Source organism: Sorex fumeus, unplaced genomic scaffold (assembly GCF_029834395.1).
Source record: "Sorex fumeus unplaced genomic scaffold, SorFum_2.1 ptg000309l, whole genome shotgun sequence".
Classification (NCBI taxonomy): domain Eukaryota; kingdom Metazoa; phylum Chordata; class Mammalia; order Eulipotyphla; family Soricidae; genus Sorex; species Sorex fumeus.
In genome coordinates, this window is record NW_026606366.1 from 117,990 (window position 1) to 133,763 (window position 15,774).

Here is a 15,774-nt window from a genome sequence, read left to right on the forward strand (position 1 = left end):
TTTTTGCTTTTTCTTGAAGGGGAGCGGGAATCTCACCCAGTGATGCTCAGGGGTTCCTCCTGGTTCATGCACTCAGGAATTACTCCTGGTGGTGCTTGGTGGACCATATGGGATGCCAGGAATCGAACCCGGGTCAGCCCCCTGCAACGCAAACGCCCTACCCACTATGCTATCGCTCCGGCCCCTAGACAACGTTAATTTCTATTCTCACTCCTCCTGCCCCTCATAGTTCCTCCCCCACCAATCCTCTGGGGCCCCAACCTCAGGAATAAGCATAAGTGGCCTCCACTTGGCTGGTCAGAACACGCCTAATCTCCAGACATAGCTATTGGCCCAGGAATAGCTTGTGACCTCAGCCTGGCCAATCAGAGCAGCCTCTTCTCCCGGCTACAGAGATTAGCTTAAGGGTGGGAATGGTGGGCCGAAGAGATGGTGCAGTGGGTAGTGCAGTGGGTAGGGTGCTCACTTTACAATGCAACCGAACTGGGTTTGGTCTCCAGCATCCCATATGGTCCCCCAAGCCTACCAGGAATGATTTCTGAGCACAGAGCCAGGGAGAAGCTCTGAGTTACTACTGGAGCACCACCAGGTGTGACCAAGACATAAAAATAAAAAAAAATGAATAGGTACAGAACCTCTGCTTGGCCAATTACAGCACCTATTCCCCCATCCCGGACAACATATTACACTCTTCCCTCCACCCCCAACACACACACACACACACACACACACACATACCCCAAAACAGATTCCGACTTTAGAGGCCATTATAGAACAGACCTTCTCATTTTCCACTAAACGCAGAATTGTGGGAAAACTGATTGGACACCCTTGTCTGCCTCCATCAGGGGGATAAATTATAGAGCGTAGAGAAAACACACACACAAAATTAATTAAATGGGGAGGATCTGGAAAATTGACTGAGCTCCTGGATCCAGCCAGAACTGAAGGCGTTTTCTTCGCAGCTGTCCCATTATGGGACCTAAAAAAAATTTTTTTTGACTAAGTCAGCTTCAGTTGGGGGGGTTTGGTCACAAGGTCGAAGACTCTTGGTTGAAACTTCTGCAGAGGAAGGTTAGAGTTTCCTCAACTGAAGTGTTCAGTTCTCCTACCGAACATCCTAATTTCTCCCATTGTTCCCCTCGAGAGCCTGATTCTCAAGCTCCCCCTAAAATCCAAAGAAACTTCCCTGATCTGAAAAAGGGATAATACGATAAGCTCTTCAGAAGCCCAGCTGCACCCAACACACCAGTCTTCACCACGTCCAGACACCACTAACGTCAGCAAGGGAGACAACTAGAACTCCTTTGGAACCCTCGAGTAGAGCCCCAACATCCCACACTCAATGAGCAGGTCACCACCTCCAAGAAGTCAACCCTGATTGCTCCAGAGGAACTCCCACCTCCCTGCTCCCATAATACCTTAAGTTCCATTCACCTCTGTCCCATCTCTCTGGCCCCGACAGAACACCTCTAACACAACTCCGGCCCCATGAGTTAGGTCCCCCGCTCCAGTTGGAATGTGAGCAAGGAACAAGTGTTCATGGTCAACAAAGTGATGTTCTGCAACTGCCAGGACGCATCCTGACTGATGCCACACGCTCCTGGGGGTGTCAGACCCATGGACAGGAACCGCCGGAGGGACTTGTAGGCAGTGAGAGCTGGTCCACGTAACACTCAGTCACTACCATAGCCACATTTCAGCCTTAACCAACTCTGGGATGAATTGACACACTCACTTTGCAGACCACACAATCAGAACTCACTTTTCTCCCAGGAGGTCAGAAAGCCAGTGAACCCCCTGATTTCAAATCCCAACCAGTCTCGTCTCTAAAGAGCTCCAGGGCCGGAGCGATAGTACAGCGGGTAGGGCATTTCGCCTTGCACGCAGCCGACCCGGGTTCAATCCCCGGCATCCCATATGATCCCCCAAACACCGCCAGGAGTGATTCCTGAGTGCAGAACCAAGAGTAACCCCTGAGCATTGCTGGGTGTGACCCCAAAAAGCAAAACAAAAAAAACAAAAAAGAGCTCCAGAATAGGACCCGAATGATAGTACCCAGCAGGTAAGATGCTTGCCTTGGGACTGGAGAGATAGCACAGCGGGTAGGGCGTTTGCCTTGCACACGGCCGACCCGGGTTCGATTCCCAGCATCCCATAGGGTCCCCTGAGCACCGCCAGGAGTAACTCCTGAGTCCAGAGCCAGGAGTAACCCCTGTGCATTGCCGGGTGTGACCCAAAAAGCAAAAAAAAAAAAAAAAAAAGATGCTTGCCTTGCATTCTGCCGACCCAGGTTTAATCCCCGCATCCCATAAGGTTCCCTAAGCTTCATCGTGTGGGAAGCTGGCCCCTTAACTGACCAAGGCCTAAGTGCCTGTGCTAGTTATGGTCATCCTGACCTACGACCCCACAGCAGGCACAGCCTGTGCTATGTATGGTCATCTTGACCTACGTGACCCCGCAACAGGCAAAACCAGTGCTATGTATGGTTATCTTGATGTATGGTTATCCTGAGAGAACATCTGTCATGGCTGTCAGTAATAACAAGAAGTAACTATCTCGTGTCTGGTAGGTGATGCATGTAAATTTTGTAAATCATATGGACATGGCCCTTTGTGTAATCACCTCGTGTCTGGTACCAGATACACATAAACCTTGTAATGCATGATAGGTGAAAACAAACCTTCCTAACCATATAAGGGCACGACCTTTTGTGTAGCTGCCTCACTAATGGATATATACCCTGATTGCCCCCAATAAAGTTCTGTCCCTTTTTCTCTCTGTTTCTGAGCTGCGTCCTGTCTCTTGTGTCTTGTGTTCATTCGGTCGGTCCTTCCCTGCACCTACGGATCCTAGGGCCACCTCCGCGGACCGGAGAGTGGTTTTGCGGCCCCCCCCCGCATCATCGGGAGTGGTCCCTGAGCACAGGTCCAGGAGTAAGCTCTGAGTCTCTTTTCGCAACACAAGCCGAGTGCTGCCAAAAGAAAAAAAGTAAAAAAAAAAAAAAAAAAAGATCTCCTGGAAAATCAATAAGAGAAATATGTCAAGCATCTTAGAAGGGAGAATGAAAGCAAGAGCACTGGGAAAATGAGACGAACCGATCTGATTATTTCAAAGAGAGAAGCTATAAATAACACTTCAACACAGGAAAAAGAGGCTCAGTGTCACTCCGAAGAAGAAAGAAAGTAAATCAAGCCAGAGATGTTCCATTTAGGACCCGTCCCGTTGGCGAAAATCCAAGGCTGACAAGAGAACGCTCTCTTGGCAAGACGAATGCTCTCCGACATTGCTAGTGGCCGTGTAATTGGGACGATTAATATGGGAGCAATCCCAAGGGAGAAGAATTTGGCAAGATCTATTTTTAAAAAGAAGAAGAACTCACAGGCTTTGAGCCAGCCAAGCCTTCGGAGAATTTATCCCACGGATATATTTGCTTATGTGTATAGCAACGGTAAAAAAAAAAAAAAAAACGTTTAGAGATGGCCACGTTCTTTTTTAAGTTCTCTATCTCCTCTGTCATCTGTCCTTGATAAGGGCCTCCTGAAGATAGGAATGAAGTTTTGGTGGTTTCCTCACATATCACAAAACAATCATACAGGGCTGTCTAGAGATATAATACAGCAGGTAGGGTGCTTGCCATATGCACAGTTGACCGGGGTTCAATCCCCAGCGTCCCATATGGTCTCCCCAAGACCCGCAAGGGCCACCCCTGAGCACAGAGCCAGGAATAAACACCTCCAACTCTGCCTTCCCCCCTCCAAAAAAAAAAAAAATGAAAGTGCAGATGGCCTGGCACAATTCACAAATGGAGAAGTTGTAAAAGGACACCTAGACAACATTATCGATTGCTGAAGTTTGATGTTGGAGTGTTTGAAGCTTGGGGGCGGAGTGATAGTCCAGCGGGGAGGGCGTTTGCCCTGCACGGCCAACCCAGGTTTGATCCCCGGCATCCCCATCACACAGGGTCCTCTGAGCATCCCCGAGAGGGATTCCTGAGTGCAGAGCCAGGAGGAACCCCAGAGCACCGCTGGGTGTGCTCCCCACTCCCCCCACCCCCCCAATAAAAGCCTGGAACAATTCAAGTGTCTGTCAACAGCAGGACCCAGAGCCAGGGAGATGGCTCAGTGGGCAGAGCACCGGCTTTGCGGGTGGTCCAATTTGATGTCTAGCCGCGCATGGACCCCTGAATGGGAGTGGGTTGGTATGGGGGGGTTAAATAAGTTTATGTATCATAGTGTGGAGGTCAGGACAAGCACACTTTTCCTACAGAGATCTGGAGTAGTAGCTTCAGCCCCACGGGTCAGTCTCTGGAAAGTACCCAGCTCTACACTCAGACCAAATGTAAATGAGTGGGTGTGGCTGTGTGACAATAAAACTTTATTCATACAAAAACACCCTGGCTTCCCCCATCCTGCCCTCTAAACAGTACTGTAGGAGGACACGGCTTCCAACCAGTGAAACTTGAATTAAGCGGCTGCAGCGATAGTACAGCAAGGCTCAGGGTGTTTGCCTTGCACGTGGCCGACCCAGGTTCGATTCCCAGCATCCCATATAGTCCCCCGAGCACCAGCAGGAGTGGTTCCTGAGTACAGAGCCAGGAGGAACTCCTGTGACCCAAAGAGAAAAAAAAAACTTCAATTAAATAAAACAGGGGCCAGAGGACGATCACTGGGGTAAGGCTCTTGTCTTGCCTGCAGCCAACCAGGATTCTGTCCTTAGCACCCTGTGTGGTCCCCAGAGCACTACCAAGGAGTTATCCCTGAACTTAGAGCCAGGAGTAAGTCCTGAGCACTGCAGGGTGTAGCACCCTCCTCAAAAAAAAAAAAAAAACAATTTATTCTAACACCTTATGGTCCAGATTCTGCTCTTTGAACAACACATAAATGAGTGAGTGTAACTGTGCACCAGTAAAACTTTAGTTCAACAAACATCCTGCAGCCCAGATTCTGCCCTTAGTAAAATGCATAAGTGGGTAGGCGTGACTGTGTGCCAATAAAACTTTATTTATAAACTGCTTAGCGGTCCAGGAGCCAGAAAGACAGTAGAGGTGTTGAGGCATGTGCCTTGCATGTAGTCAATTCTGGTCTGTCTCTTGTCAGCACATGATTCCCCCAAGCATCCCTGGGTACATCCCTGATGCTTTACCAGTGTGGTCCAGGAAATCCCCAACATCACATGGGGAAATATCACCACATCCTCTCACAGAACTGCCTGTTTGGCTGCAAACCATCAAGGGAAGCCTGTGGGCAGTATTCTGACCTCATACACCCCCCCAAAAAAAAAATATATATACACACTCAATGGTTGGTATCCTTTAACCTGGAGCTTGTGACCCCCTACTTGAAGCAAATGCACCTGACACACAGCACAATAGAAGTGGTTGGTTCCGTAGATGGATGTTTGCACCCTGAATTATTTTTTTTAATGAGGAACCTGATATGCCAGACACAGTAACAACAGTAAAATATATTCAAATGTACAAACGAGTGAGTGACACCCACCAACCAGGGTAGGTTTAGGAAAACTGCCCAGAGGGTTATGCAAATGAGGAAAAAAGAACGAAACAATTGTGGTGGTGGGTGCCACGTTCCTGGCGGAGTGAGTGTCGCAATGCTCCAAAGTTCCCTTCTGCTAATGTTTGCATAAAGAAATACTGGAAAGATGGACAGGCAAATGAGGGACACCGAACAAAAGAGACTTTGCTTCCAGGGAAAGTGAGGAAGAGAGTTTGAAGGGCAAGGGTAGAAGTTAATATTTCCCCTGGGCACTTTTTGTGCTTTGTTTTCTTTTGCTTTGTTTTTGTTTTGTTTTGTTTTTGAGGAAGCACACTCCCCCTGTGCTCAGGGCTGACTCCTGACTCTGTGCTCAGGAATTACTCCAGGAAGGCTCGAGGGACCCTATGGGGTGCCAGGGATCGGGCCGGAGTCAGCCGCATGCAAGGCAAATGCTCTCACTGCTGTCCTTGTATTTTAATTTTTTTATTTTATTTTTTTAGTTTTTTGCTTTTGGGGTCACACCCGGCGATGCACAGGGGTTACTCCTGGCTCTGCACTCAGGAATCACTCCTGGCGGTGCTCGGGGGACCCTATGGGATGCTGGGAATCGAACCCGGGTCGGCTGCGTGCAAGGCAAACGCCCTCCCCGCTGTGCTATCTCTCCAGCCCCTGTCCTCGTATTTTAGTACTTGAATCATCAGAATGTGTTATTTTTTTTTCTTGGTTTGGGGTGGGGGTTTGGTTTTGGTTTTGTTATTTTGGTTTCTGGGCCACAAACGGCAGTGCTCAGGGCTGACTCCTGGCTCTGTGCTCAGTGATCACATAGCCGCCCTCGGATAGAGCCCAGCTTGGCTGCATGCAAAGCAAGTGTCTTCCCTGCTGAACCCGCCCCAAGAATGTGTTATCAGAGGGTAGGGGCACATTCCCGCAGTGCTCAGGGATGACTCCTGGCTCAGTGCTCAGGGATCATGCCTGGCGGGGTGCTTTGGAAACCCTCTGTGGTGCCAGGGATTGAACCAGGGCTCACCCCGTGCAGTGCAAGTGTTGTAACCCTGATCTGTCAACCCAAACAACAAGAAACAACTCCTGCCCCAGCTCCAGGATTCGAACCCAGATCTGGCTCCTCTGAGCCACCACCCTCTCCCTGTCAAGGTTCCCCCATCCTGTTCTAACTCTCCTATGACCGCTCTTTCTTGCTTCTGCTCATGCATCAGTGAACCTTGGCACTGCCTCAGCCCAGAGCCTGCCCCCACCCACAGCTAATCGACCGGCATGTCCTGATGGATCTTCCCCACAATGACTGTCACAATTTGTCCCTTCCTCTCCACTTGGGCCATAAAGTTTCATCTCTTGCAGGGACTGGAGAGATAGAGCAGCAGGGAGGGCGTTTGCCTTGCACGCAGCTGACCTGGGTTCAATCCCCCGCAACCATAGGATCCCCTGAGCCCTGCCTGGAGTTATCCCTGAGTGCAGAGCCAGGAGTTAGCCCTCAACCTGTCAGGTGCAGACCACAAAAAAGAAAAAAAAAGTTTCGGGGCTGGAGTGTTAGTACAGCGGGGAGGGCGTTTGCCTTGCAAGCAGCTGACCTGGGTTCGATTCCCAACATCCCATATGGTCCCCAAGCACTTCCAGGAGTGATTCCTGAGTCCAGAGTGAGAAGTAACCCCTGAGCATCACCGGGTGTGACTCAAAAAGCCAAAAGAAAAAAATGTCATCTTTTTATCTAGGATATGTACCCCCATTGTGTCAAGCTGCAGTGGGGAGTGGGGGCTTCTCCAACCTCCCTGTGACCTCAGATCTCCAAAGGGTTTCCTCTGCCAACCCTCTGCAATCTGGCCTAAATGAGGGGCATCAATCCATACCTACTTTGGGGGGTGTTTGTACTGAGGGTACCGGGATCCCTGATTCTCTGGGTTCAGATGGTTGATTCCCTCACGTTCTCCAGGTCTTGGCTCAAATGTCACTTTTCACATACAACTTCCTGGACATCCTATTCAAAAGTGTGACCCTTCCCCCAGAAAAATAAAAACGCTTTCATTCTCTGTTTGCTCCCAAACACATGAATTCCTTGGCAATCCTTGAATTTCCCTTATCTACTTGCTGCTGGTCTTCCAGTAGGTTGTCACTAAGAGATGTCAGGGGTGCGTGGGTGTCTTGTCACTACTGTCACAGCACCAAGCACAGGGTCTGGCATACACTGAAATTGCTGAATGTGTGGATGGTGGATGGATGGACAGATGGATGGATGGATGGATGGATGGATGGATGGATGGATGGGTGGATGGACAGATGGATGGATGGATGGATGGACAGATGGATGGATGGATATGGATGATGCTAAATGAATCGGTGATGGATGTATGGTAGAGGAATGAGTGATGGATGGATGAGTTGATGATGAATGATGGATGGATGAATGATTGATAGATTATGGATGGACTGATAATGGCTGTATGGATGAAAGATGGTTGAATGGTGGATGAATGGATGGATGGACAGATGGACGGACGGATAGATGGATGGATGGATGGATGGATGGATGGATGATGGATGAGCAGGTGGATGGGCAGGTGGATGGGTTGGTGGGTGGGTGGATGGATGGGTGGATAGATGGATGGATAGATGGGTGGGTGGATGGATGGATGGATGGATGGATAGATGGATGATGGATGGGCGGGTGAATGGGTGGATGGATGGATGGGTGGATGGATTATGGTTGATGGATGGATGGATATGGATGATGCTAAATGAATCGGTGATGAATGTATGGTAGAGGAATGAGTGATGGATGGATGAGTTGATGATGAACGATGGATGGATGAATGATTGATATATTATGGATGGACTGATGATGGCTGTATGGATGACAGATGGTTGAATGGTGGATGAATGGATGATGGATGGGTGAAGGGATGATGGATGATGGATGGATGGATGGATGGATGGATGGACGGACGGATGGATGGATGATGGTTGATGGATGGATGGATGTGGATGATGCTAAATGGATCGGTGATGGATGGATGGTAGAGGAATGAGTGATGGATGGATGAGTGGATGATGGATGATGAATGATGGATGGAGGGGTGGATGAATGAATGAGTGGGTGGGTAGATGGATGAAGGATGGAGCAGCGGGTGGATAGGTGGGTGGGAATATAGATGGATGGGTGAGTGGATAGATGAACTGAGACATGAGTAGGTGGATAGATGGATGGGTGGGTGGGTGGGTAGGTAGAGGAACAGATGAGCAGGTGGATGGATTATGGATGGGTGGAGGGATGGAGATATGAGTGGAGGGACAAAGTCATGATGGATGGATGATTGGAAGGATGGAAAAATGATTGAGGGGTGATGAATGGATGAGTGGAGGGATGGACGGATGGGTGATGGAGGAATAGATGGAGGGATGAATAGATCATGTGGAATGAATGGACACGTGGAGGGATGAAGTGAGATTGTTAGAGAGGAGTGGAGAGATGGCTAATGGACATACTGAGAGATCGGATCCCCTCACCTCGGAAAACAACGAGTAAAAGCATGTCTTCTATGGAGGACATGCTGAAAGGGCTGAGTTCATGCTTTGCTTGCTGGAGCCTAGGTACCATCGCTGGCCCCACCTGGTCCCCAGAGCACATAAATGTGACAAAAAAAAATAAAGAAAAAAGGGTCTGGAGCAATAGCACAGCGGGTAGGGTGTTTGCCTTACATGGAGCCAACATGGCTGATCCAGGTTCGATTCCCAGCATCCCATATGGCCCCCCGAGCACCGCCAGGAGTAATTCCTGAGTACATGAGCCAGGAGTAACCCCTGAGCATCGCCAGGTGTGACCCAAAAAGTAAAATAATAATAATAATAATAATAATAAAGAAAAAAGAGGGGCTGGAGCAATAGCACAGCGGGTAGGGCGTTTGCCTTGCACGCGGCTGACCCAGGTTCGATTCCCAGCATCCCATATGGTCTTCCGAGAACTGCCAGGAGTGATTCCTGAGTGCATGAGCCAGGAGTAAGCCCTGAGCATCGCCGGGTGTGACCCAAAAATCAAAAAAATAATAATAATAAAAATAAAGAAAAAAGAAAATATGATTTTTGTTTGTTAGGGGGTCATATCCGGTGATGCTCAGGGCTTACTCTTGACTCTGCCCTCAGGAATCACTCCTGGTGATGCTTGGGAATGCTAGGGGGTTCCGGGGGGTCAAACCCAGGCTGACCACATGCCAAATAAGCACCCACCCTATTGTCCTATCTCTCCAGTCCCATAAGTATTATTTTTTTCTTTCTTTCTTTTTTGGGTCACACCCAGCGATGCTTAGGGGCTATTCCTGGCTCTGCACTCAGGAATCACTCCTGGCGGTGCTCAGGAGACCCTATGGGATGCTGGGAATCGAACCCGGGTCGGCCACACGCAAGGCAAATGCCCTCCCCGCTGTGCTATCGCTCCAGCCCCACAAGTCTTATTTCTGATCTCTCTCTTCCCCCCCGTCTAAAAATAGAACAGAAGAAGAAATGAGAGACATTGGCCCCAGTGGCCCCCTAATTATAGCCCCTCATCTTTCCTGGTGCTGCCACGACCTTCTCTTTTCTCTCTGCCCTTCCACCAGATGCCAGGTGTTGCTCCTGGGTTCACTCTTCTGACAAGGAGGAGCCCACAAGTCAGGAGCACTGTTCTTGGGGTCCCTTCCTCTGGTCCCCTGCAATGCCCTCTTGGTGGCTCCCCATCTACAGCCCCGCCGTGAGCTGGACATGGGAGTCTGCTTCCAGGAGAGAAACACGATCAAGGGAGCACTCCCAGATGAGGCCAACCAGAGAACACCCGCTGCCGTTTCTGAGGCCTGTGGTAGCTGAGCAGAGGAAACCCAAGCAATGAGAAAGCTCCTACTCTCTCTGCAACGCCCAACCCAAAAGGCCCCTTTGCTTAAAGCCTAACTCCTCCCCAAGACACCGCCTTGCCTTTACACCAGGGAGCCGAGAAGAGCAGTTTCTTCCTCTGCCATAGTCTGGGGGTAGGAGGCAAGGCAAGGGGGGAGGGGGCATGTTTGGTTCTATTTCCCCCAGTTAAGGGTATCGTGAAGATACTTGAAGACACCAGGCAGGTCTGAGACCCTTGTTGTTAACAGTGCAGCACAGAGAACCAAGATCCCCAGTGTGTAGCTGCCTCTCCCCACCCCGAGCAGAGCCCCGGCAGCTGAAGACCTCCGGTTCCAGCCACAGCCATGCTTCAAACCACTCTCTCCACATGTTCAGACAAGCCTCACGCATGAAGGAACCGGCAGAGGAACCCAGGTGTGCGGGACCCGGGGCGTGAATCTACAAGCCTGCTCGGATTGGGACGGGGGCCTCCTCCACCCAGATCCCCCATCTTCCAGTATATAGGCATTACACCCACCAACTGCCCCCAGCACCGTGTAATCCCATCAACAGCCAAGACCCAGAGACTATAAAACCCAGCTCCTGGAAGCGCACGGCCGCATTTGCGGCCACACCACATCTTATTATCTAGTTCTTACTCTGGAGAACCTGGCAGGCTACCAAAAGTATCCTGCATACACGACAGAGTCTGGCAAACTCCCCGTGTCGTATTCAATATGCCAAAACCCAGTAACAATGATGGGTCTCATTCTCCTCACCCTGAAAGAGCCTCGAATAGGGCACTTTTTAAAAAAATCTCAGGGCTAGGACGAAGGAGATGTTACTGGGGCCTGCTCGAGGCAATCGATGACCAACAGGATGACAGTGATACAGTGATAATAAATAAATAATTTGGGGGTAAGAAACCCAGTTGTATGGCAGACCCAAGCAGAACTCCACGCCCAGCCCTCAGACCAACCCCGTTTCCCACTCGCTGTTATCGAAACCCCATGAGGATCCCGGACCTCTGAAAGCCCGGCCCATCCAGGCTACTTCCTCCTGTCCCAGAAGCCAGGGGAAAAAAACAAATACAAGCAAATTTAGGATGGCCTCTGGCCAGAGGGATTGGTGGGGGCTGGGAGGGGGGTGTGGACAAGAAGGGGGTTCTAGAACTGGACGTTCTCGGGGCCAGAGCAATAATACAGAAGCAAACAGGGGGTTTCCCTTGCATGGCGCCAACCCAGGTTCAATCCCGGCCACCCCATGGGATCCCCAGAGCACTGCCAAGAGTGATTCCTGAGCACAGAGCCAGGAGAAAGCCCTGAGTACCACCGGGTGTGATCCATAAACAGGAAAGAAGGAAGGATGGAAGGAAGGAAGGAAGGAAGGAAGGAAGGAAGGAAGGAAGGAAGGAAGGAAGGGAGGGAGGGAGGGAAGGAAGAAAGGATGGGAGGAAGGAGGAAGGAAGGGAGGGAGGGATGAATGGAAGGAGGGAAGAAAGGAGGGAAGGAAGGGAGGGAGGGAGGGAGGGAGGGAGGGAGGAAAGGAAGGAGGGAAGCAAGAAGGGGAGGGAGAGAGGAAGGGAGGGAAGGTAGGAGGGAAGGAAGGAAGGAAAGGAGGGTGGGAGGGAGGAAGGAAGGAAGGAAGGAAGGAAGGAAAGAAGGAAGGAAGGAAAGAAGGGAGGGAGGGTCGAATACATTTCCCACCCATGACCTTGAAACCCCCCCCACCCTCTGCTCAAACTCCAGCTTCCCCTCTGCCTTCTGCACGTGGCCTCCTAAACCAGTCAGAGTCCTGAGTGTCCCCTCCATTCCTTGGTGTCCCCGAGAAGCACCCCCACCTCCCACCAGTACCCTGAGACAACTCCCCCGCTCTCAGAGCCCAGCCTGGATAGGTGGGGGAGGCTCCCCTCCAGCTCCCAAGCCATGTGGGGGTGCTCCCAGCTCCCCTCCCAACCCCGCCCCACCTCTGAGGCCATCCAGACCCAGAAAAGGTGCCACCTGGGCCACCTCGATCGAGTCGACCTTCACCCTGCCCCAACCACATTCAAATCGGGATTTGAATCTATTTCCTGGCACCCCCCCCCCCCACACACACACACACACCACCCTGCATCAAATCCACCCGCCACCTCCGTGCCTTGGATCCTGGTGCTTGCAGAAAAGCCCGTGGGAGGGAAAGGAGCTGTGGCCCAAATCAGGGGTGTGGAAGAGAAGGGGGCGTCCAGGACTAAGGCCTCTGGGAACACAGCTCAGAGTTCAGAACCCCGGGCCGCCCCACTCTGCTGGGGTTCAGGGCAGGCAGGAAGCCAAGAGGAAGGAAGGAGGGGGAAGGAAAGGCCCCGAGACTCCCCCGGGGCCAGAATCTGGGAAGATGAAGGACATTCAGGGGGGACCGAGATGCGCCTGAAGACCACCAGCGCCCACCCCCGCTCCTCCACCACCTCCCCAAGGGATCTGGGTATCAGCTTGGCCTCAGTCTGGAGCTGGCAAACATTGATCCCCAGTCTGCCCCGCCTCAGTGGGGGCGCTGGCAAACGCGTTCACGAGGAAATGAGTGGGTGGGGGGCTGGAGGCTGATGATCTGAACCCCAGAGAGGTGATCAATCGCCCCCATCCCACTCCCAGCGCCAGGCCGATGCCAGCCAGCACCCCTTTAGCTGGGGAGGAGAGACCTCCCGAACCCGGAACGAGAAGGCACCACCACCCCCATTCACCAGCACCACCACCAGGAGAGGACCAGGCCCGGGTGCCCGCGTGCCCCTCTGGCACCCCGACCAGCTCCGTGCCAGCTCCGCACACGCGTGCGCGCACACACACACACACACACGCGCGCGCGCGCGCTTGGGGACAGCGGGTACCCTCTCACCTGGGACATCTGGGGACGCAGGTTGACCTCTCGCAGGTTGATGGCGTGGGGCAGCAGGTTGTTGAGCAGCTGGCAGAGCAAGACGCCGTCGCGCAGGGCCTGGGCCAGCTCGCACACCTGCGCGCCCTCCCAGGTCACCCGGTGGCTGGCGGGCAGCACCCGGCACTCGATGAGCCAACGCGCGCACCGGCGCCACATCTCCATGGCCCTGGCCTGCCCGGGGCCCGTGCGCCCTCGCCGCCGCCACCGACACCCCGCCCGGGCCCAGCGCTCTCGCCACCACTTCCTCTTCTCTACTTGTAACTGCAACTGTCGTGGTGTCGACGGCTGCAGGAGGAGGAGCTGGAGGAGGAGGAAGGGGAAGGGGAGCACCTGCCCGCCCAGCTCTTCCACGCGGGACCTGGCTGGCCTCTGGTGTTCCCGCCCCCACCGGGGCTGTGTGGAGCAGGTGGGCACCCACGGGGCCATCAAGCTGCGTCCTTCCCCATCGGGTCCCTGGGCACTGAACTCTGCTGAAAGCAGCTCCAAAAAACACCCTCTTCTTCCTCTCTCTCCTGCAGGGTACCCAAGGAGTCCTTCTGCTTCTGACAGTCCACCTCCCTTAGGGTCAGGGTTCTCTCTGAAGCCCATCAGGGCCTCTCTGGCCTGCCTTGTCTCCTCTCCGCCTTCTCCCTCTGGTCACTTCCTTGCTCCTGCACATCCCAGCCTGCCCCAGGACCTTGGCACAGGGCTCTGTCGACCTCAGTCTTAGGTGAACTCAGGACTCACCCTCTGCAGAGTCACAGATATCCCAACATTTCCCCCTTCCTCCGCGAACCTCTGATCACCATCTTCGGTAACTGTCAGTGGGTACTGGGGCAGGAGGGGTACAAGTTTGAACTGGGGCTTCTACACAGGACATATGTGCAGTGCCCCAGACCTTTCTTTTTTTTTCTATTTTCTTTTCTTTCTTTTTTTTTTCTTTTTGACTTTTTGGGTCACACCCAGCAGTGTCCAGGGGTTACTCCTGGCTCTGCACTCAGGAATTGCTGCTGGCAGTGCTCCAGGGACCCCATGGGATGCTGGGGATCGAACCCGAATCAGCCTCTTGCAAGGCGAATGCCCACCCCACTGTACTATCCTTCCGGTCCCATCCCAGATCCCTTTTTTTTTTTTTTTTTTTTGCTTTTTGGGTCACACCCAGCGATGCTCAGGGGTTCCTCCTGGTTCATGCACTCAGGAATTACTCCTGGTGGTGCTTGGGGGACCATATGGGATGCCAGGGATTGAACCCAGGTCGGCCATGTGCAAGGCAAATGTCCTACCCCTGTGCTATCAATCCAGCCCCCCTCTGATCCCCTTTTAAAACTGTTTTTAGGAGATAATATAGTGAGGAAAACACAAACCCACCCAGTTTCGATCCCTGGCACCCCATAGGGTCCCCTGAGCACAACCAGACATGAACTCTGAGTGCAGAGTCAGGAGTCAGCCCTGAGCACCACCGGGTGCGGCCCCAAAACCTGTCTCCTACCTTCATTGTTTCCCGGCTCCAAACTGGATGCAGATACAGGCTCCACTAAACATCTGTTAAATGAATGAATGACTATTACCATCTCCCCAGCCTTAACTTGGGGGCCACTCATGGAGGCAGGGATGAACCCCCGTGTCTAGCATGCAAACCTCTCTCTTCAGCTCTTGGCTCTGTCCGATGGTTCCTTCATTCCTTGACCAATCATATCGTCCTAGTCCTTCTCATTCCCTGAAACCATCTCCTCTCTGTGGACTGTCTCACTCTCCCATCTCCAACCTCCAAGCCTGGGAATATTCTCCCATTTTTCATCTCCAAAACAGCTTACTCTGTCTCTGTCTCTGTCTCTGTCTCTGTCTCTGTCTCTCTCTCTCTGTCTCTCTCTCTGTCTCGCTCTCTCTCTCTCTGTCTCTCTGTCTCTCTGTCTGTCTCTCTGTCTCTCTCTCTCTTTCTCTCTCCCTCTCTGTCTCTCTGTCTCTCTGTGTCTGTCTCTCTCTGTCTCTCTCTCTTCCTGTCTCTCTGTCTGTCTCTGTCTCTGTCTCTGTCTCTGTCTCTGTCTCTCTCTCTCCCTCTCTCTCTCCCCACTTAGCAAACACCCACTGGTTTTGGGGGTTGGTTGGGGTTTCTTTCATCCTGATCACCTCTAGGGAGGCTGTCCGCTAAGGGGCGCTCTAGCCCCCTACACCGAGCATTCCCACCCCCCCAGACCTCTCATAAGCGACCCTAACTTACAAAACCAGGCTGGGGGCACTTAAGAGACCCCCCTGCATAGCCAGGGGTTTCTTCCAGCCTGACTTGGGGGCTGGGGTAATTTCTCCACCTGCAAACCAGAAACGCCTTGTTCTCCATTTCCAGTGACAACGGGGCTCTGCAGGACAGTCCAGGCTGCGGAAGTGAAAGCCAGGAAAGGGGTTTGAATCCCACACCCCGTCTTCACAGCCCGGGTCCACTGGCCCTGCTCAGCTGCTCCCTGCCTCAGTTTCTGCGTGTGGAAATGGGGAAGTGTAGACACTGAAGTGGTTCTTCCCTCCCCGAGTGGGCTGTGCTTAAAAGTAA

At 52.3% G+C, this 15,774-nt stretch overlaps 1 protein-coding gene across 1 annotated transcript in view; it reads right to left on the bottom strand.

Annotated features, from left to right (window-relative positions):
• Positions 1-13,443, bottom strand: part of VAV1 (vav guanine nucleotide exchange factor 1) — a 53,877-nt gene extending 40,434 nt beyond the window's left edge. The window contains 1 exon segment of the mRNA XM_056109543.1: positions 13,212-13,443. Coding sequence (XP_055965518.1) covers positions 13,212-13,415 — 204 coding nt within the window. The 5' untranslated portion in view covers positions 13,416-13,443.
• Between the last annotated feature and the right edge of the window lie 2,331 nt (positions 13,444-15,774).